Source organism: Corapipo altera, unplaced genomic scaffold (genome assembly GCF_003945725.1).
Source record: "Corapipo altera isolate COAL_440 unplaced genomic scaffold, ASM394572v1 169, whole genome shotgun sequence".
NCBI classification, from domain to species: domain Eukaryota; kingdom Metazoa; phylum Chordata; class Aves; order Passeriformes; family Pipridae; genus Corapipo; species Corapipo altera.
Window position 1 is genome coordinate 593,501 of NW_020884946.1, and position 23,255 is coordinate 616,755.

Sequence of the window (23,255 nt, forward strand, 5' to 3'; positions counted from 1 at the left end):
AGGTCACAAAGATGCTCTGAAGGCTGGAGTGCCTCTGCTATGGAGACATACTGAGAGAGCTGGGGATGTTCAGCCTGGAGAAAAGAAGGCTCCAGGAAGACCTTAAAGCACCTTCCAGCATCTAAAGGGGCTCCAAGAGAGCTGGAGAGGGACTTTGGACAAGGGCAGGTAGTGATAGGACAAGGGGGAGTTGCTTCACACTGACAGAAGGGATTGGATATTAGGATGAAATTTTTGGCTGTGAGGGTGGTGAGGCCCTGGCACAGGTTACCCAGAGAAGCTGTGGATGCCCCATCCCTGGAAGTGTCCAAGGCCAGGTTGGATGGGACTTGGAGCAACGTGGGCTAGTGGAAGATGTCCCTGCCCAGGGCAGGGGAGTTGGAACGAGAATAAGATCCCTTTCAACCCAAACCATTCTGGGATTCTGTGATTCTGTGACCCTCTGTGTACAGTTCTATCCACTCCACATGATGTGTGGGTACACACTGGTGGAACTGAAGGACCATCTCCTCCGTGGTAGGTGTTACTGGAGTGCTTTGCAGACCAGAGCTGATATTTCTTGGTTGCTGGGCAGGGGGATCCAACAATTTTTAAGCCTATGAGAGTTAAGATAGAGTAAGGAATCCAGAATTTGATTCTTTAAAACCCATATGACATGGCTGGGCACAGCAGTACATGTACAGTTCTTTTCTCTGCGAGCCTTGGAAGTTGTTTTGGATTGAGTTTGTTGTTTGAATCAAGTAACATTTGCTGTATGTGTCTGATTTTGCTGGAAGCAAGGCAAAAGTTCAAACTAAACTCTTGACTTCGCTACACATAAAAATTCCTTTTGTAGGATATGTCTGCTTTGATCTCAGTTTGACTGTTTGTCTCTTCTGCATCTTGCATCTCATTTATATTCCAGCAGGATAAAACGAACTTGATAATGGCCTTTTAGCTTGTCATCTTAAAACACATGCTCAGCCTGGAAGAGCCAATAAAAGTCATACTTATGAGAGTCTTACGGTCCAGTGGTTGGGAATGGACTGACCTGGGGGCTGCAGGGACACATGCAAAGTGGATTTCATATGGATCTTGTAACTAGTGGTGTTCAAAACAAACAAACACTTTAGCTTTGGATCTGAGCACTGTTCCAAAACTGATTGAAGCCGAAGAAAGTCCTTCATGTCTTTACCAGGCATTCATGGTGTGTTTTGTTTCCCATTGGGAGCATCTCCCTTAGCCATGGTGTCTAAAACCCAAATGACCACATGTGTGCAAGTCACCTCACTGCCATCATAGCCTGGGGGAAGAAGTGGGTGCCTTCAGAGAGTTACTAATATCAGATATTGATATACCTGATATACCTGTAAAAGAGATGATTGTGAGTTGTCTTCTGAAGTTATAAGTTTTCCCACCACTCAGCCTAAAAAGATGTTGGTATAGCTGGTTCAGAATTAGGTCAAAGTCAAGTGAGATGAATCCCGTTATCAGTGCAGAAATTCGTTGTTCCACGTACCTGAGCAGCTGTTTTCCTTTAGCTGTGGTGATTTGGTCTCCCTGGGGCCACAGCACACTTGTCACCTTCTCTGCCTCAGAGAAACCTGTGCTTACCTGGAGTTCAACTGCAGCTTTGATGTAGGTTGCAACTTCAGTGGAGAAGAATAAACAGCCTTTAGTTTTGCAGCAGGTCCCTTGAATATGTATGAACAACTCCTGCCAGCAGAGATGGTGCAAGCCAAGAGAGCAGAGGATGTTTTGACGGCATCAGCCCCTCTCAGCTGAGCGTGGAGAACTTGTTAGGGGCTGTGATTCAGCACTCTCCAGCTCTGACTCTGCTGCCAGCACTGGTTTGCTGCCTGGTTAGTGAGTCAGCAAACTTGCAGCTTCCCCGTGCCCTTGTCTGGATTAATATTTACTGAGCCAGGGGACAGGGACTGCTGTAGGCAGCATCTGCAAAGAGGATAAAGTTCAGTTTGGAGGGTGCTGGGAAGAAAGCAGGATGTGCTTCAGAGACGTCCAGCCGCTGGGACTCTTGGCTGGGATGAGAAATCTGTGCTGGGCCACACCCATTCAATTGTTTTCTTTTACAATAAAGCTGCTGCAAGGGCGTGGGTATGTCTGTCTGGAGAGCTTTGGTGAGTTCCTTAACTAGGAGCAGATGTGGAGTTGTGAGCCTGCAGCCTGTGCTATCATTTACGCTCTATAATTGCACTGTAGTTTGTAGTTTACATTTTACACTGCTGTAATTCAGACTGCGGTTTTCCTTGGCAAATAGGAACTCCAGAGTGAAAATAATTGCATATGTAGGTTGATTATAGAATCATTTAGGGCTCTTGAAAGTGACCTCTAAGATCATCCAGTCCAACCATTCCCCCAGCACTGCCAAGGCCAGCACTAAACCATGTCCCCAAGAGCCACATCCGCATGTCTTTTAAATCCCTTCTGGGATGGTGACTCAATCATTGTTCTGAGCAGCCTGTGCCAGGGTTTGACAACTCTTTCAGTGAAAAAGATTTCCCTAATATCCAATCTAAACCTCCTCTGGCTTAACTTGAGGTCATTTCCTCTTGTCCTGTTTCTTCTTGTTTGGGAGAAGAGACCAAACCCCCACCTGGCTGCAACTTCCTTTCAGGGAGTTGTAACAAGTGAGAAGGTCTCCCCTGAGCCTCCTTTTCTCCAGGCTGAGCCTCCCTCAGCTCCCTCAGCTGCCCATCATCAGATTTGTGCTCCAGAAGGTTATGTTGTGTGGAGCAGTGGATTGTTCTGGTGTTTGTTCATTCTAGGCTGTGGCTGACAGTGATCTGGAGCTCATAATCATGAGCCAGAATTCCAGGTATCACACAGCTTCCACTCCCTGAGAATAAGAAAACTTTAGCATGTTCCAGACTGAAAGCACAGAACTTGAAGCAAGGAACAAAATACAAAGAACTGTTTTAAAGGTACATGGAAACTAGTTTAGTCTTGAATTTCGGGGGAAAACCCCAAATTTTCCCACTCTAGTGCCTTGCATAAGCATCAGTGAATAAGATGGCACAGGACTGCAAATTTTACATTGACTTGCAGCCTTGCAATAGTTACTTGGAGTAACTATTATGCCATCCTGGTAAATCAGTAATCACAGTGCACTTATGGGTGGATTGGTGTCTGATGTACCTCAGGAGAGAGTGACAGAGCTTCCTTCTCTCTCTTCCACTCCATATGGTTTTGTTGTTTTCTCCAGCACACTTAGAGTGGAGATAAAGGGCACAGAGGAAGGATCAGAGGGCCCACATGAACAGCATCTCGTACAGAAATGCAATCAGCTATTCATAGTAGGAGCAGAAACAGATGGCCAAAGCTTGTTTAGCCAGAGAAACCAATGCTTTTCAAGCTGCAAACCCTGATGGGAGTTCTAGGTACCAATCCAACGTATTTTAGAACAGCTTTCTATTTTCTTTGTTTCCCTTGTAGCTGTGCAAAGCAGAGGCTCTGGGGTAGAGATCTGAAAGATTGCTTTGAGGAATAGAATATGGCTTCTGACTTAGAGTGTTGAAACAATGGCTGATTCTCCCTTGAATAAAAAGAGGCAGCAACTCTTAGATGCAGTCACGTTCTGCTGTTAATGCTGAAATTGTCTGGAAGAAACGTCTGGAATTGCTTGACATTGTCTCATGCGTTTCATCCCCGCCATTGTTAAGGTTCGTTAATGATTCCATTATTTGCAGAAATGGCTTTCTAAAAGCAATCTCTGGGTTATATTATTATGTTGTTTATGTTATATAAATGCTCAAGGACTAGACACGTATTAATAGAGAGCCTTGTGATTGTGGAGCCAGCAATTACTTGAGTGGTGATTACTCCATCACAGACTCTGCTGACTCTCAGCACTTTGGACGGGAGGATAAAATTCCTTCTGCAAATTGGAGGAGATAATTTTCTTTGGAATAGCAGTTGTTACACGGTGCTGGAAACCCTCTGCATGCAGATAAGCCGTAAAAGCCAGTTAACTTCAGGCAATGCAGTGGGATGCTGTGGAATAGACTGTCATGGTGGAGAGCCTTATGAGTCACCAGGGATATAATGAAGATCCTAAAGGAGAGCTCCAAGCCCTCCAGGAGAGGATGTGCTGGGTGGAAAACCAGACAGCTGTAGCCATTTCTCCTCCCTGTGCTTCTTCCGTACTGTGTCCCAGGTATGTGACACTGGGGCAGGGTGGCCATGGGAGAAGGGGTGATGAGGTACTTTGTCCTTCCTTTCCATGGGGTAACCACTGTCTGTTCCTCACTGTGTCACTGCATCCCAACAGAAGAGGGCGGGACTTGGTCCCCCAGAGACAAATAAGAGCAGCATTAAAGGAATGTGCAGGGCAAGGTCAGGTGTTTAAGAAAACACCCAGTGCTGCTAGGTGGTTACTCCAAGGATCCAAGAATCCCTTCCTCCCCCTCTGGGTACAGTGGAGTCACAGGCTGCCTCTTCCATTAGGATGCCATAGGACAGTTCTCCACATGTGACAGCCTCTTCTGTCCAAAGGATGATCCAGCTGGGATTCTGCTTCCTCCCCCTCTGCTTCTCCATGTGTCCCAACTCCTTATGGATGAGAAAAGGGATCACTCCATGTGCACATATCCCAAGCACAGCTCATGTTACTGTGTAAAACATGGGAGATTGCAGCAGGGTGCTTTAGGAAGCCCGAGACGGGACATTCCAGGTCAGCGATTCTCCATCCTTTTCAAACCAATTTGGCCTTCTTCACAGCTGATGGCTTCTCCCCCTTTGGTGGGATAGTAGAGAATGGAGGAAGAAGCCCTCAGCCAGGAATGCCCACTCCCAGTTCATAACAGAAGTACAAAGGCTATAGATAAAAGGCCCATACTTGTGCCTCTTAAAAACTCAGCAGCTTTGCTACCAGATTCTGGTAGAGCTAAGCTGCCTTTCTGGCCTTTTCCTTTTTATTTCTTGTAGTTCCTATAGCAGATACCTTGCATATCAATGGTAAAGCTTTCTCCCTACAAATTCTTTGATAACACTTGTTAGTAGGTCTCTTGGTGAAGAGCTCTGAAGCCAGGGCTCTTCAGAGGTGTTGGTAACACCTCCTGGCCAAGAAAGCTCCCAGCACAGTGCTGGCTCCACGAGTGGATGGGATCTTTTAAAAGTTGCAGAAGTTGTACAGGTGGGTTGACACTGGTTTGCTCAGTGAAGATTTTCCATTGCTCTGAGTGAACAACTTCCAATAATACTAATAATTGTAATAAAAGGGAAATACAGGAGAGAGAAGATGTCAGGGAAAGAGGGACAAAACATGTCCTAAGTGACTCAAGGGAAGTGAGGAAGAAATGTAGACCGGCCATAGCCTGTATATATTTATCTCTTGGTTGTGACAATTTTTATAGGGCGTTAGAAGAGCCTGCACTGCTTTGTTATCAGACACAGAGATAGGTGTCACTGGCTCTTTTGCCCCAGGCTTTCCTGATTTATAGACTCTATAGGAGTTCCATTATTCAAAGTTTATTTAAAATAATTACTGTAATCATCCGTACATTGTCACAGTGTAAGGAACCAGAAAATTGCGTTGCATAATTCCCTTGCAGTTGTCTGAGAAACCCCTGTCTGCATTCCCAGCACAGCGCAGAGATTTCATGTGAAATCCCTCTTTTCCTGCAAAGGAGCTTTCAAGTTTCCGAGGCGCGGTCACTTCATGTATTTATATTTTATCTGCCGCGCTTAACAATCGAATGAGGGAAAAGTGTTAGCAGAGGTCAAGCATTGTTTGAACGTGTTGCAAATGGTTTCCCAGGGAAACAGCAAATCACTACTCATAGGCTCCTGCAGCATCTCCAGAACAACATCCAGCCACCAGCCCTCGCCCCGTGTTTGCCGTAGTACTCGGGACCAGAGGCGATGCAGGACAGAGCCGGAGCGTGAGTAGGAGAGCAGTCCCAAAGGATGAAGAAACGTTCGGCAAGAGTGGCACCATTACCCTCTTTCAATGTTTCAGAATTAAATTCGCCTGTGCCAGACGGTAAATGCTCTTTTTTCCCCCCCCGTACATCTAATCCTAGGCAGGAATTCGCTCCGCATGCTCCTCCTGCTCCATGCAGACTAACGGGAACGTGTGTGTGTGTGTGTTTGTGTGTGTGTATTTTTGAAGTAATTCTCAGACAGCTTTTTGAGCACTTTAATATCATCTGGGATAAGTGCAGTTAAATTTCTGTTGCCTGTGTTCAACTGCTGTGTGAATGTTTTCTGCTGAAGGAACTGACGTTGAAACGTGAACAGCTGATAAAGTTGTTGTACTTCAATTCTGGTTTTTAAAATTATGTGAAATTAGGTCCATATAATGTCATTGATGTTTCTGGTGTATTTTAGTAGTGTGCTCTAGATTTATTGTTTTTGCTGTAAAGGCAGAGGCACCAACTTTTTTGTGCTTGCTGTCCCTCAGCTCAAGATAGCAGTTGTCCCCTTAAACTGCTTTTTTCCCCCCTTATTTTCAGAAGTGTAAGCTCTGAAGCAATTCCTTAATAGAAAAGCCACAAGAGAGAAATTGGGAATTCTTTTCTATGGTCTTGATTGGACATAACAGCCTCATTCCTTTAAGAGAGCCCACCAACTTCACATCACACTTCAGAGTCACTGGAAATGTGGGGATGTTGTCCAGCATGAGATTTGACTGCACTGACAGTGGAACAGAAATAAAGCCGAAAACTTACAGAGGGTATATGTGCCATATAAACCAAGGATTGACTGGAAAGCTTTTCTAAAAATATTCCCAATGTTCAGGTTGCAGTTTTTGTTTTAAAATGCCTGTAGAAGTCTCGGGCTTTAACTGCACTGTTCAAGTTTATGATATTCACTGTCAGATGTATTAAAGAGCTGTGTGGTACTTTCTGAAGTTGCTTGTTGTGCTAGAAACAACCTGTTTTCCCACCAGGTATGTTGGTAAGAACTCTGAAACCGTAAAATGGCAAGGTGTGTGCTGCCTGTGGTCTGAGCAGACCAGCAATGGAAATGTGATTCCTTTTTGTGAGTTAAATTCAGGGCTTCATCCAAGAGCAAAACAAAGCAAGAGCCATGGTCCAGTGCTTGTCAGCAGAGCGTGACTTCCAGTTCTTCGATCTACCTGGCTCAGGCTGGCTTAAATTACCAACAGGGCTGGGTTTTGATAGACCAGGCAATAGTTTGTGTCATTTTTCTTGTAATTTTATGTGTGATATTAAGAATTCTGTGGACTTGGTAGTTGCCTGGTGCTTCTTTCTTGAAGGAAAAATGCCTTAAGGAAAATTGAAGGAGCTGCCTGCTTACTGCTGGCACACCAGGTTTTAGGATGTGCGATGCTGTAATTCATACACTCACCTGCTTTTTTGGGAGCAGTGTTATGGGCAGGTGAGCTGGTAAAATGGGGTGATTTGCTGCTCTTTGTTTCCTGAGAGCTCGGACTGGGCTCGTGTCATGCCAGTTGGTGAATGCAGAGGATTAAAGATTGTTTCTGCCCCACACATCTCACAAGCTGTGGTTGCCTTCAGCTTAACCTGTCCAGCTGCTGTCAGGTGTCTCTGTTAGACCAGTCTTAACCATTCTCTCCATGCTGGGCTGCAGCAGCAGCGTCAAAAACCGCACTAGGAAAAAAGGGCAATAGACTGGAAGTGACTACATGACAGGACTTGTCACATCCAGCAGGCTGAAAATGGAAAGGCTCTTGCTAGGGACGGAGCTGGCCAAGCTGAATTAATACTGGACCCATACATTAAATGTGTGTGCAGCCAGTTGTTGTTTTTTCTTCAGCAGGTATTCCCAGAGAATCCTAATGGGATAGGGCAGCCAGCTTCCCAATAGCACTGTGTCTGTCTTCCCTTTCCTTGGCAAGCATGAGGAGGGTACATGGAAGAGATTCCAGAGCAGCTTGGGACTCTGGGCCTGTGTGCTGGGAGGAGAAGCAGGGGAGCAATGAGCTCTGTGTTGGCAACTTTCACACAGTTGAGGTTTGTGGCTTCCTAGATAACTTCTGGTAGAACCACAGCAACTGCTGACTCCTGGAAAGTGGAGTGAAATCCAGGCAAGAAGACTCCCTCAGCAGTGAAGAGACATCCAGATGCTTGCAGATAAGTGGTCACAAAGTGCTGCTCACGTGGAAAGAAAGGGAGCAGAGACAGCTGCCGAGAAGGGTTGGTGTGTGGGTGAGTGGCTCTGGAGGACATGAGGTGTGTGCCAAGCTGACACCACAGCCACCAAATACTTTTGAGAACGCACCTTCACCTCAGCCTGGCCATCCCCCTTTCCCCAGCAGCAGCTAAAGCAAGGGGACTGAGTGTACCCAGGTGGGTGGTATGGACAACTGTCTCAAATATGCCATCATGGAAAGGCAGGGATCAGACCTGTGAGAGCTATTACCTCAAGGGCAGCAGAGAAAACAGATGGAAGTACCTCCTGGGGTTGCAAAATGCAGCAGTACAGTGATAAATACTTACTTTTGCCCCAGCTGCTTACTTGGAAGATGTTTCTTTAACCCACTCTTCCTCAAATGGGTTTAATTGGACTCTAAGTCAGGCAAGGAGATTGAAGCATGTGCTCAGTGTCTGAGACAGTCAGGTTTGTACTCATCCAGATGCATATAAATGTAAGCCTTGATAAGTACTGAGAAAGTTGTTGGAGCTTCCTGGAGTCAGCAGGAGAGCTGGACACTTCTGAGAGGTGATTCACCTCCTAAGATTGGTATGTGAGGGAGCAGGAATGAATCACTCCCTGGAGGCACCTCTCAGCCAGGAGAGGCAATAGTTTGTGTAGGAAATGAACGCAAGCAGTGTGTTGCTGGGCTGTCTGTCAGTGAGCTGACTGCTTTTACTCATGGATCTGAGGAGACCCGTGAACCAGCCCGGATTTACTGCAGCGTTTCTTGAAAGTAGAAGCTGTATCGTGGGTTATTTATTAATGAGATGCATATGAGTGGTTTCTGGACTGTCCTGGGTCTAAACCCCTTTCACAACAACTTCATGCCAAAGCAGCCTCATGGCTTTTATTGATACTTTTCTTGATTTACAGTGGTAAAAGTGAGAGTTTAATTCAGAATGTCTGTTTCTTTTTGGAAATGTCACTAAATTCTAGCAGTGACAGGATTCATTTTCAAAGGATTTTTTTATGGACCGATAAACTTTTGCTTTGGGGTATAGTGTATAAATTTTTATATGATTGGAGTCACATCTGATACAATTTATTACAAAGTTTCTAGGAAAGATTTTTTTTGACGGGATGGTGCGGAGCTTTGAATTAAATGATTCTTGTTTTATCTTGCTCAGTCAGTGCTGAAGTGGTGAAAAGGGGGTCTAATCCCAGGCCAGTGAATCTACAGTTGGCTGGAGTTGGTGTCAGCTCAAGTATATCCCTGGATAAAATAAAGTCCCATAGGTCCATTGCAGAAAAGAATATCCCTTAAAATGTGTGTCCAAGGGACTCACTCAGAAGCTTTTTCTGAGGTGGTCTCAGAGGGACTGTTTATGTAAGCAAGAACTTAAAATAAAGTCTTGGCTCTGGAGCTGCAGTAAAGGGAAAAAGAGTCATAAGTCCTGGGGGCTTTTCCCTCAGACATGGACGTGTTGGCTTCACCTGAATAAAAATATCTGTCAGTCCAGCTTCCTCCTCAATAGGAGTCTGGTGTGGAAGTGAAGTACACCCGTCATCCTCCCCAGAGGCTGAGCCAAAGCTCATGAAATTCAGTTGCTCTTCCCAGGAACTGGGGATTGGATCTGTTGGGGATTGGATCCATCTCCAAGATGTGGATTTGTTTGTTGGCATGGGCTTTGCTTGGCAGCTTGGCCTGGCTTTCCCCAGCAGCCCTCAGCCAGAAATTTGCTCTCTGTAACATTCATGGTGTGGAAGGATCTTACAGCCTTTCACATGACTTCTTTACGAGTTGCAGGGGTAGCAGAGGGAGAGTGTTTGTGTGCCTGGTCCTGACCTTCCCAGGCTTCATTCCAGACACAGAGTCCAGGTGGGTAAGGAAGGATCACCAATAGTCAGAGGTTCTTGCTTGGGAAGAGCTCAGTGCTGAAGGAGGAGGTGTCCACAACCTCATTGGAGGCCAATGTTCTAACTCTGGAGTTATGAGACATCGACAGAGTAAGTATTTGTTTTTGAAGGCGAATGGAGATGCCAGCAACGTTTTCCGACAGCGTAATTCAGTCCAAAACATTCCACTCCAAATGGATGTTCTGGATCTACTTTTGTAGGTCAGCGTAGATAATTTTGTGTAGGAGTTGTAGAGGTTTTGATTTCAACATGTAAAAATCATTCTTCGTTTGCAGCACTTCCTTCCAAATTTCTTCAAACTCTGAATATGTTGCCATGGCCAGTAATTTTAAAATATGTGTAGCCACTGTGTTTCAAAATGCATACTCCAGCTGCCAGTTCCACCACAGATGTTCTCAAATAAGCTTCTTTCCCAGGATCTGTTCTGACACTCCCACGCTGGTGCTGGTGTGTTATTTTTGGTGTCAGATCAATGGAACTCTTTGTCAGTGCTTAAACAGAGCCAGTGACACACTTGTTTGAGTTATGCTGAAATGAGAAAAAAATATTTCCAATGTTTCTTATCTGTGCTGGAACAAGGGTTTAAATGGGGATTTGGGTTTTTCTAATAATTGGTTTTACATGTTTTGAGGAACAGTCTTGATCCAGAGCAATACAAAGAGGAGACATTTACTTCAGAAAGACAGAATTTGAGAGGTCCTCCTGAGTGGCCATTACACTCATGTATCAGGGCTCCTGAAAAGGTGGTCTGCAGGTTGCTTACAGCCAGTAGAGCCTTCATATGCTTCCTCAAAAGGTCTTTTTTGTTGCTGTTGTTGTTTTTCAATAGTTGCAGCTCTAGAACATAAGGGATGGTTGCAGCCTGGATTCATTTTGTGCTGCTGGCCCCAGTCAGGGGCTTTAGGATTCAGCACTGGGTGCAGACTGTGCAGATAATACTCCCTGGTTGGCACAAAAGCATCCATCTCAGTGCAGGTTCTTCAGCAGAAGAACATGTAGCTGATGTGCAGAAAGATGCATTTATAGACTTACATTTATCAGGTTTGCATCAAAACTTATGGCATCAAACTTAGAGCGATTAATATGGGAACGCCCGTCTCAGAGACCAGCATCAAAGCTGTGGGGATCTGGGGACATGAGAATCAGTCATTGCATGAATAGGTGCCTTTGTGTAGCTTATTTAGCAACTATTTCCCACTTTCCTTATCTGCAAAAGGTGAATAGTCATATATAACTGTACACCCATATGACCTGGTTGTATTGAACATAAATAGAAGCTCCTCAACTCTTCAACATGAGCGTGTCAAATCTCAGGGTTAAGTCATGAAGTCACAGTATTACAACAGGCTGGAAGAGCTGGGGCTGTTCAGCCTGTAGAAGGCTCCAGGGAGATCTTAGAGAACCTTCCAGTACTTATAGGGGCTAATAAAAAAGAGAAAAAGGAACTTTTTACACGGGCAGACAATGACAAGGGGAATGGTTTAAAACTGAAAGAGTTTTAGATTAGATGTTAGGAAGAAATTCTTGGCTGTGAGGGTGGTGAGGCCCTGGCACAGGTTGCCCGGAGAAGCTGTAGCTGTCCCATCTTTGGAAGTGTTTCAGACCAGGTTGGATGTGGCTTGGAGCAACCTGGTCTAGTGGAAGGTGTCCCCGCCCATCAGATCTCACAGAGTGAGATGCAGATTGCACTCAGCTCCTTCTCACTAGTTCTTTGTATTCCTTTTGCTCAAAGCTGAGTTATGGTTTTGCAGTTGGCAGAGTTGAGCACATCTTTTTGATTTAATGGCTCATCCTCAGTCTGTCCAGGTATTGCCTGGTTTTCTTTCTGTTTAGGTATTGATTTAGATTGTTGTGCTCCTGTTCCAGATAGTAGTTATAAGGGGAATCAACGTCCTTATTTTTTCGGCAGTCTGGACCTTAAATCACAAGTTCCACCTTGGGATTTGGTCCTAACACTGTTACCATCACAAAGCCACAGAGATGCAGGGATGGAGGGTGACTTCAGGATGATGTCTGTGTCATCTCTCCTCTAAGGCAGAATCAGATACACTCTGGCCATCCCTGATAGGTATCTCTGTCATATGTCTCTGCTGTGAGACCACCTTTCAGGCACTTAGTGGCCACTATGGACAGAGCTTTCCTTCTCCTCATGTGAGAGGTGGGATGTGAGGGTGGTCTTTCCCCAGGTGTTGGATGGTGTAGCAGGGAGGTGTCTGTTCCATTCAGGAGCACGGTGCCTCGGCTGTAGTCAGGGAAGTGGGAGGTGGAGAACTTCACAGGTGAGATTTGGTATCAAAGCACAAGACATCACAGGTGCCTATGGAGGGGATTTTTTTTTTTTTTGCCTGTCTAACTCGTATTTCCTCCCCTGACAATTAGGCTGGAACTGCTCCTCTGGAAGGGTAATTAGACACATCCCTTGGTCAGGCACTAAGTGATTTACAGGATGTGAAATTTAATTATTGACTTCCTTTGCTCCTCTTTGTTCACTTTATTGCAAGGATGGGAGAGCGCGTGGAAGTTGTTGAGATTCCTAATTGTAGGCAAAATTGCTGTCTGCTGATCTGAAGTGAGGGCTGTGTACAGACACTGAGGGGATAATTGGCAGAAATTGCTGATGGATGTCACCAGTAAACTACAACAAAAATACCTGTGTTTTGCTTTCTGCTTTTGACAATAGTTAATCATAGCACAAGAGAAATGCTGTGCACCGTCACTGAGTCATTTGGTTTTCATTATAATTTGAAAATCTTTTTTCCCCTAGGACAAAAAAAAAATTATTGTAACCTTCTTATCCCCTTCAAACAGAAAAACTTCCAGAACAAGCAAATAATAAATGAACAAGGCAGCACTCTGAATGGACATATGTGCATTAATAATACACACAGACCATTGCAGCATCTTGGAAGGGTGTGTTTAAATGAAGAACATCATGTCCAAAGGTCTGAGATGTGGTGAAATGATTTTTTTTCACTGAACAAGAGATGCTTATTCCTCACACCTGTGTAACACACTGCCTGCAAAGCGTGTTTGCTTGTTTTCTTGATTTTGCTTGGGTTTAGTAAATGTAATAACATCTTCATGTCCTTGGTCAAACTGATGGTTCTGAACACGTTGAAAGTTGGGGAGAGTTTGTCCTTCAGTTTTAACTTCCCAGGTCAGCTGTTATCTTCAGGTATGGCAGTGTGTGCCCAGGCAGCTGGGCTGCTTGTCCTGAGTTGCTGTGGGTTTACACCAGTGCAGTGAGGGGTAGAATTTGGTTTTACAGGCAGTAGCTGAGATAAAATAAGCTATGGACCTAACTCGCCGTTGGATGGATACTGTCGGATAGCCCTGCTCCTAGTTGTGTGCTAACAATAGCAAACAACCCAATTAAAGCCATGGCTAATCCAACCTAATGAGGTTTTGTTGTTGTGAGATGGACAGGAGCAGCTCTGTTCACCTCTACCAACAGCAGTGCCGCTCAGTCCCCTTTCCTGTAGGGCCGCGTGCATCCGGTATTTCCCTGACCGCAAAATCCGCGTCATCCTCTCCTTGCTGCGTGCCATTGAGACCAGAATTTCACCACAAAACCCTCCAGCCCTCACGGTGGTGAGCTGCCTGTCCAACGTGGGCACGTGTACAGGCTGCTGGAGACCATGGTTTGGTGATGTGTGAGCGGGTCCGTCATCGCCACGCCAGCAGGTAACGCTGCTGCCAGTTCTGCCACCGGGGCCCAATTTAGCAGGAACACTCAACTGACGTACTTTCCACACGACACCAGACTGGCTCCTACCTCCATCCATCTGTCAAAGCCCAGCTATTGTTTCCCTGGCAGGGAGACGTTGTTTTGTCAGTGCAGAAACAATGGAATATTAGGATCTGAGATTTTGAGGACGCGGTAGAATGAACCTGTTTTGATGCTGAGTGAGTATTCAGTAGATTGTAGGTGCCTTGACTGGCCTCTTGGAAAAGGTGGTCTCTCTTCTGACTAGAGGTGATCTCTGCTGTGCAAGGCTTTGGGAATATAATACGAAAAAACTGTCCAGCTTGCTTACATCACTTACATAACCATCAATTTAGTTGTGTAAACAAAGAAATGGTATGTATTTTGGCACATACCATCAAGCCAGATGTTGCTGTCTCTAAATAAGCCAATACTTCATGTCAGTAATCCTGTGTCATGAATGCACAGATGGCTTTCAGAAGGGAATTCAGTTACCTGTTTGAGAGGTTTTAAATTTCCACCAGGACAGTTGGATAAAAGACAAAAGAAAATGAAATTATCAATTCTATGATGATCTGGCCATAAAACTTCTGTCCAGGACTGCATTTTTATGTTGCACTGATTATTTAACTGGCAATCCATTCGATCTAGAACCAGAGGGAATGGCAGGAAGCTGTGTCAGGGGAGGTTTAGGTTGGATATTAGGAAAAGGTTCTTCACCCAGAGGCTGGTTGGGAACTGGTCATAGCACCAAGTGTGCCAGAGCTCAAGGAGCATTTGGACAATGCTCTCAGGGTCATGGTCGGATTCTTGGAGTTGTCCTGTGCAAGGCCAGGATTTGAACTCAATATTCATTGTGGGTCCCTTCCAGCTCAGGGTATTCTATGATTCTATGATCCATTTTTAGTAGCAACTTTGAGACCAGAAACATTGTCCCAGTGAAATGCTGTGGGTTGCTTTTTTGTTATTCCAAGCACTGCTGTCACGTGCTAAAGTTGTCATACACATGAAGATGATTTGAAGACAATTGGCTTTGAACCTCAAAGCATAATCCTTCTCTCCAAGCCCCCCTGGAAAACAACAAAGGGATTTTTCTAGTCAAGGTGGGTGAGGATGCATTTTCTTACTGAAAATCTGTGTATGAACAAGAAGCCACAAGTCATGTACCACATCTTTTAAGGGGGGTAAGGGGCTACTTATGGATGGTGGAAAGGGTTGTCAGGACCAGGATGTGCTGCTGGTTTCTGGCCTGAATGGGCACAATGGCAGCAGCACATGGTGGTCACCTCCTCCCACAGCTGAGTCTGAAGATGGTGTTAAAGAACATTAAAAGACTGGACTGGACTTTAGTGATATTAATCATGTGGTTTAGGCCACTCACAAGCATAATTACCTTGCTAAATTGAAGCACACTGGGGTATGTATATAATAATTAATGCAAGACAGGACAGACTTCGTTAGAAGCATAAGGAAAGCCCCTTGCTGGTTTCCCTCTGGTCTCCATGTGCAGAAAATGGACTTGCTTCTTGTGCTAAAAAGAATCCACATTTGCATGGCAAGGAAAAAGATTTGCTGAAACAGGTTAATAAACTAGAGGTAATCATAAAAAAAACATGGGAAAGAGCAGGGATTTGCTGTTATCCAATAACAAAAAGTAATCTAGGTAGAGTTGACCTATAAAGATGTGCTTGATACAATCAAATGTGGTACTTTCCAGTTCTCCCTTTTGTCTTTTGTCAATCCCATTGGCACTGAGTGTTGCTTTGACACTCAGTTATAACCCCCAAGGAACACTTCCAGCAGCAAGATCTGACAGTCTGGCAAAGTTTTTTCCTCTTTGTTTTTTCCTAATCTTTTCCAGTCTTTCCAGTCTCTTAAAATATCAAATGATGCCCAAAATGTAGATTCACTCTCAGCCTGTGGCTCATCTCCGCTAAAGCCACAAGTTGGACAGAAAGTCCCACCCAGTGTTAACGTCTCTGCTCAGGATTGTTGTTCAAGGCCAGGTTGGACTGGGCTTGGAGCAACCTGGTCTAGTGGAAGGTGTCCCTGCCCATGGCAAGGGAGCTGGAACTAGATGTGCTTTAAGGTCCCTTCCAGCCCAAACCATCCCATGGTTCTGTTATTCCCTGTATATTCACAGGGAGATGCAGGTAGTCCCAGGGCATTGCTTTTCTGATCCTAAGATTAACATCTGAAATAAGTCAAATGAATCCAACCCCATTTGCTGTGGAGGAGGTGTATTATGGTACCATTTTAGGACACAGTTGCTTCTCCATTTGCTTGTGGCAAGTCATGGCAGCACCCTGTTTTTTCCCTCTCTGGGGAAGACATGGTCTCACTGCCTAAAACCACAAGGTCCCCACACATGTGTGGGATTTATGGAGTTATATGGAACTTCAATGGAAACTGCTGCTCTTGATCCCTCAGAATGTGGAGGGTCTTAGCAGATCTCTGCTTGATAGCTCATAGTTCTGTGTGAGACAGAGAACTGGAATTACCAGAGTTCTGCCTTCCCTTCTTCTAGGAAGGTGGGGTCACATTGCCCACCTGGGAGGTTTCACTGCTCAGATGTGCAACTGGTGGTTTGCTGCCCTTGCTGCTGAGTCCAGGTTTGGATAAGTCAGCCCAGCACACATCTCTTCACCTCCCCTGTCAAAGGACATCCTTAAAATACATTCAGATTCAGCAGCATTAGATTGTCCCAGGCTTTCTAGCTGTAACAATGACACATTGATAAATGGCTCTGCTGTCTGATTGCTTCAAGTATGAGGGAAGAAGATTTCAGTAAATCAAGCAGTGACTTTCCATTAAATGCAATGTCTTGAATTACAGTTTTGGTCTCAACTGCTGAGGTTCTCAGTGCACAGGGGAAGATTCACACTGCTCTGCTGTACCAGGTACAGATAGCTCAGAGCTCTTTTAGAATGTGAGGAAGAATAGGTTTCCTTCAAATTTTGGTTGCAGATCACCTGCTAGACTTCTGCTGAGCGTAATGTGAATCTTGGTCTTGTTCTGAATTGAACCCGAATTGAGACATAGCACGTGTCTTTCAACATTGTGCAATCTCTTTAAATGATGAATATCAAGGTGAGGAGTGATTTGGGTCCAGCCACATCAGTGACTGCTTCTCTGAGGACAGGCAGTCAGCAAACACTTCCTAAAAACAAAACTTCTTGAAGATGGGGACCTGAAAAACCCTAAATGCCTTCTTGAATATTTAGCCCCAGAAGCACTGACTGGCTTAACCTCGTGAAGGCTGGAACTGACTTTCAACTGTCAAATTAGGGTGTTCTGGTGAGGTGAGTGGCCAAGGGCTGCCATTTCTAACACACTGTTCAACCTCAGAGTTGAACAAGATGTTTGCTAAGCCCTAAGAAGCAGATAATGTTATCCTTGTTTGACTAGTGGGAGAAGTAACACTTGGAGTTTTGAAATGAGTGGAACCAAGTCGTGGGAGGAGCTGTGTGGCTGTTGGAGCATAGTTTTCTCCATTAAAAATTAAATATATGAAGGTGAATGGCTTTTTAAAGGTCTGAAAACATCCATCAGGCTCTAAAAAGCTCTGTAGAAAGGAATGCTCACCAAATATGAAAAGGGGCAACACAGTGCTTAGACATCATATAGGTCTTAATATTTCAAGGTCGACTTGTGGGTCTGCTGTCAGAGTGTGGGTTGTTTACTGTGTTGATTGGATTTGCAGGAATTCCTGGCAAGGTGTGACTACTTGGCAAGGTGGAAAGGAACCTAAACTTGGGTGTCCCTCTTGTGTCAGGGGTACCTCATACTGGACAGCAGAGAAAGGGAAGAGCATCTTGAGAAAGATCATCTGGAGGGGATTAGCTGCTGGTTCAGTCACTTGTCTACTTGGTGGGTAAGAATTAACCTTGGGGGCTCTAAATAGGCTGAGAGAGGAGTTTTTTCTGTATAATTCCCTATTTTATACATCTCTTCCTTCGAAAAGATGTATAAATCTTAAATCTTCCTTTGAAATCTTTGCAGTTAGACCTGGTGAATTCAATATGGCTTTAAGTCCATCAAAGGTTATTTGAACTCTACCTTCCTCTGGCAAGATTCATGCAATCTCTTGAATCCTGAATACAGTCCTTGCTTTGGAATATACTTCTATGTTGTTGGGCATGGAGTTATTTTCGGAAATTGTACTGGAATGACTCATGTTGCAACAAAGAAATTCTCCCTCTGAGATTTCTACTGTATTTGTTGCATGTGTGGCACCTTACACATGGGGTTTGTGTCTGGTTTTGTATTCTTTTCAGCATGAAATAGTTGGGATTATAATATTAAATCCTTCCAAGTCACGGCAAGGTCAGTGGCTGCCCTGGGTATGTGTATATTCCAAAGGTTTAGGTAAGATGGTCACCAGTTGAAGTAGCAGCTGCAAGAACAGCAGTGGATGATCTCACCTGGCCATGAACACACATTTATACTTAGCAAGATGGCTTGTAATCTTGACTTTCTGCTGGAGAAGAAGACTCTCTTGTGCCGCTCGTGTGTTGACCTCTTACAGAGACACCTTCAGTAAACTTGGGAATACATCCAATATATGTCCAGGCACACTGCTGGATTCCAGCACTGCACTCCTTGCTGTTGTTTGCTGATTTTCAACCCTGTCCTTCAAGTTCTTACTCTTCAAAGGGGATGTCCCGCTCACTGGAAAATTTTTCATCTGGTATAGCTGATGTTTCTGGGACCTGGCTCTTCTCTGCTGCCTCGTGCCTCGATAGAGTCTCCAATGCAGCGCCTTGGGGGTGCAGAAGAAGAAAAAGCAACTCCTCTGAAGATGTGGAGACTCTGATTTGATGCATGTAAAGGCTTAAAATTGGTGTCTTCAACGCTGCAGCAGAACTATTCATGCAAAAGTTCTGTCAGTGACTGTGTCTTTGTTCTGTGCAAGAGTCTCAAGGATCGTTCTGGAGATTGGAAAGAGGAAGCTCTCCTCTGGAGAGGCTCTCAGCACTCCAGCAGGCAGTGGTTCCTGAGCCCTGCTTTCCACCCTGAGGGGGAATGGTGACCTCTCCTTTGGCCTGATTCAGTGCCAGTGCTCAGGAGAGGGGCCCACGTGAGTACAAATCCCTTTGACTGTGCAGCCCCCACGGATGGAGCCGTGGGGCTGAGAATGTACAGTGGCATGGGGCTCTCATTTCCTCAGGGGAAAGACTGGTTGTCATACAGCACCTTTTTATCCATAAGGGGGGAGAGAGAGTTAAGTATTTATTTACTCACTGATTTACTTTATTCTGAGCAGAGCTGGAACCTTGATTTTTGCCGTGCGCTTCCCTCCTCCCGCGGATCCGTTTGTGTGCGTTTCACTGACAGCCCCGCGTTCCTCCAGGGACTTTACAGCCAAACTGATGCAAACTCTTTCTTCTCAGGTGCCTCACGATCATCTGTCATCCAATGCAAGCCAGGAGGCAACTGCCCCAGCAGACACAGAGGCATGACTAGGCAGCTCTCCCCTCTATCTGTTGCTGAAGATTCTGCTGCTCCCATTCTTGAGCTGCAGAATCGAAGTCCCTCGGGAATCTGTCGGCACAGCAGAGTCGAGAGGCAGAGCAGATCAGGTAGGAACATTCCCAGCATGCCTGTGAGGGGCCTCTTTCCTCTGCCTTTTGAAGGAATGGGCAGAGCCCGAGCATGCTGACGTTGATTTACGGTGCTGAGAACAGCAAAGCCACGTGCAAGTCCTTCCCGTGCCTGGGTGCAGACTGGGGTTAGGAGGGAAGGAAGCATGGATGGGAGGAAAAGGCCTGGGAGTCAGCAGGTACATGTAATGTGTAAGGTATCTGAGACATCCTAAGGCACAGAAGATCTTGAAAGCTGATTAACATTAGCACAGTTAGTTTTTACAAAGTGATTGTGTTTCCTCAGCTTCAGCCTGGCCAGAGACCAGGACCTTTAAGAGCCAGCCCTGTTCCTTCTCAAAGACAGTGACAACCTCAGCTCGTTCCGTGGATGGTCTGGTGAAGAGGAAGAGAAGGAGCAACAGGTGGAAGGATATCTAGGGAAGACCATCACAGTTCAGATCATCGGTCAGCTGCATGTCAGGGCTTCCATCGGGAATGTGTCACCCACTTTTACAGCAGAAGTTTAGCTCCAATGAACCTGTAGGTATTGTGAACACTGACTTCTTCACCATGGTGTCCATCCATCTGTCAGCAGCAGGGATGGGATGGGAGCAATTATAATAGGGGGCCACAGGCCTTTGAGTCTGCTGCTGTTGAGGAGGAGAGATGTTACACGAGTGAAATAATGTGACTGTCCAAGCGTTTTGGAAAGAGTAGTTTAATTGTCCAAGTTCTTTGGAATACTCTGTATATGCTGTGGGCAAAAGGGGGAGGAAGAACAGGCTGGATCTCCCTTGCACACTGGAATTGGGGAAGATGAACCTTCCTCTTGTCCCTTCACCGCCGATGGCAGCAAGAGTCGGCCTTTTTCCTCTTGTGTGGGAAACGGAGGGATCTCATGCTCCAGGAGTACTCTCTTCATGGAAAGTCTCAGAAAAGTGTTGGAGGTGATTATTGCTGCACAGAGTGGATGATGCAGCATCTTGCAGTAAAGATCATAGCTAAGAGACCAGAAAATCAATCTCATCTTTGCAGACATCAGGCTGAAGTAACTGTGCCTGCTGGCACTGGGGTACATCCAAAATCAAAATCCATCTTCTCTGAGAAAGGACTTTAGGCCACTTGTTTAGGCCTTGACATTACACTCTTCTAAACATTTATTTTGCATTTATCAATTTCCCTTTTTATCCTGATCTTCCCTTCCTCATCAGTGAAGTCTAAGTAGGACTGACCCGACAGGTAGGAAAACAAATATAAAGAATACTGTTTTTCAGGATGTAGTTGCCAAATAGTCAAAAGAGTTCAGATGAAAATCTGTAGGTTTTGATTTTCTTCATCTCACTCTTCTGAAAAACAAAAGCAAAAGGCTTTTCTTTGACCATCTTGTCACAGAGAATTATACTAAGGAGCAAATGACCACGCAGGGGTATTTCTACTTCCTGCCTTTCACACAGTTTGCTGTTGGCCAGTGTCATCTCCTCGAGTCCCCTGCAGTGTGATCTGTATTCTTATCTGCCATTTCATCCTTTCTGAATGCTGAGCTTGCTTCTGTGCTCTTGCCAGGGTAAGTCTCTTGGTTTGCTTCAGTTTGATCTCAATGCACACACCGAGGATTTCTGCTGCCTTGCTAATTGTAAAATGCTGTCTACCAACTACTTCAGCTGATCAGTTTGTTTCCTCCTCATTATCATTTGGTGTCTGAACACAAGTGCTAATTCCTTGCTTGCTCAAGCCCCAGCTTCATGACTTGGAAATTCTCAAACCTCTGTAGTATGAACTGTGTGCTTCCTCACCATGTGTCTTCGAGTTCAAGACCTGTAATTAAAGATATTTCTTATCTTTTTCTTTGGATTCTTTGGCCAAGGGTTAGGTGTGCACATCCCATGGATTTTGAAAGCAGCTGTTGAGCTTCCATAGCACTTTGGCCAGGGATCAATCTCAGTTTTATGTAAATTAAATGTAAATATCTCATCTAGAGTGAGATAAGTGTCTTCAGTGGGCTTGGATATATATGTGAGGATGGAATCAGCTACCCTCTCACCATGCCTTTCCATTGTCATTAAATATAAAGGGCTTCTAGACAATATGTTTAGCCTGAGTACACAAATATTTGCCAACTCCATCACATGTGATGAATCCCACTCTTTAAACACTTAGAGAAACTCCCCACTGTACATTTAATCAGCCCAGAATTTACACAGGTCTTTAAATCCAAGGCAGGTCCTGCAACAAGTGTGTATTTCTGTGCCTTTCCCTGTCATTCAGACCTGGGACTGGGAAATCCAAGTCAAATGCTAATGGTGGTGTCATGTGTAGGAACAGCAATTACATCGTTATTTGGTAATTGAAAAACAGAAAGCACAGATAAAAGCGCTTTATTTTTGTATCATTATGTGATTATTTGAACTGTTAGCTGAAGAAGGACTAATTGCATGGTAGTTTTGCTTAGTAGGAAATCCTGCAAGTGGATGTTACATAATATATTCTTTCAAAGCCATTCTAACTTGCAAATAAACTGTAATTTACCTTTTAATGGAACATGTCACTCATTATTAGTACCATAAAAATATCTATTTTCTCTCAGCAGCCAAAAAGAAAGCTAAAAGGATGTTTGCCTTTTCAGACCAGTGGCTGATTATCCTCTGCATGTTTTTAATAAACCTGTAATTTTATTTAAATTCTTGATTTACCACTAAACAATGGAGCCATCAAATACGGATTATTTTCAAGAAAAAACCACATCACACAATTACAACTACAAAAAGCTCCATGTCCTGGTTAGGAGAATTCTTGATTACAAATGCATTCCCTGCTATGGTGAATCTTTTTTTAGGTGTAGTGTTGGTCTAAAGTAATAACTTGGAACCTCAGTTTGACATTTCTCTGTGGCTGCAGCAGAAACATTGATATAAAAGGAAAGTAAACCTGAGTCTGAAAGGATACCTCTGTCAGATATAAGTTGAATATAGGACAGTGGATGCCCCTACTGTAGTTGATCTATAGCTCCTTTTAAAACCACATTATTTCTTATATAAATCACATCAGGTGTTGATGTGAGTGGTAATTGATAGGAATAGTTAAGAATAGCTCCAGGTCATGGTTTTTAGAAGATTTTTTTCCTGTTTCTTCTATCAAACTGATGTGATTCGGAGTAAATAGTTGGAGCTCAGTGGTGCCCCATGAGCTCATGGGGCAACAGTGTTCGTGCTCCTTGTTGTTACCAGATGGGGTCTGTGAAATCAAAGTAGGGTTCATGGGCTGCCTCTCTGGGAGATGTGTCTGGAGAGCAAGTCATCAGGCAGTGAGATTCAATTCTCTCCACTTCTGTTGGGAACTCTGCGCAGGTCTACAGGTTAGATCTGAAAAGCACTGCACTAAAGTGGGAAATAACTTCTCATTCCTCCTGTTTGTGTCTAGAGGTTTATTTCTAGCTGTGTGCCAAGTTTCACTTTTGTCCAGTTTCCTTTTTTAACTTCAAGAATTTAAGTACACTGACTTGACTGAAAAAAGATTTTCTCCACCTGGATATATAAAACCAGCAAATTGTTTCCTTTTTTCCCCTCCCTGCTTGCAAATAAAAAAGTGATTATGGAGTTAAAATCTTGAATAATAAGAATTTGTTCCTGGCTCCAGAAGTGCAGGGTCAGCAGAGCCTGTTGCACAGGCTCTTCTGTTGCACACATGCACAGCAATTGTCTTCAGAATGTTATTGGTTCCAAGAGATGTGTTTTTATTTTGGAGCTTTGCTGACAGAGGGAAAGAAGGGCTGATAAAGCAAATGGTGACAACAGCTTGACTGTGACACTATTACCTCAGGCCTCGGTGTTGTGTTCGTGTTTTGTTCCTGCCTCCTTGAAGTGACAGAGGTGGTATCATTAAAGTATTTTGGTGCAGGATTTCAGTATTTATGGGACATAGAGGAATTACAGGGAGAAGGCAAGGGATGATTTGTGACTGGATTAGAAGGGGAGATTTTGCCAAGAAGT

General features: G+C 44.5%; 1 protein-coding gene across 4 annotated transcripts in view; it reads left to right on the forward strand.

The window, feature by feature from the left end:
- The window catches only part of SLC35F4 (solute carrier family 35 member F4), a 117,031-nt gene that overhangs the window by 75,332 nt on the left and 18,444 nt on the right, over window positions 1-23,255 (forward strand). The window contains exons 1-2 of one of the 4 annotated variants that reach the window (XM_027662559.1): window positions 5,924-5,980; window positions 19,078-19,266. The exons of 1 other annotated variant lie outside the window; for it this stretch is intronic. In XM_027662559.1, the coding sequence (XP_027518360.1) occupies window positions 19,143-19,266 (124 nt within the window). In that variant the 5' untranslated portion in view covers window positions 5,924-5,980; window positions 19,078-19,142. Of the gene's footprint in view, window positions 1-5,899; window positions 5,981-19,077; window positions 19,267-23,255 lie in introns of those variants that run through there. 2 more of the 4 variants (XM_027662558.1, XM_027662561.1) reach the window with 2 other exon arrangements.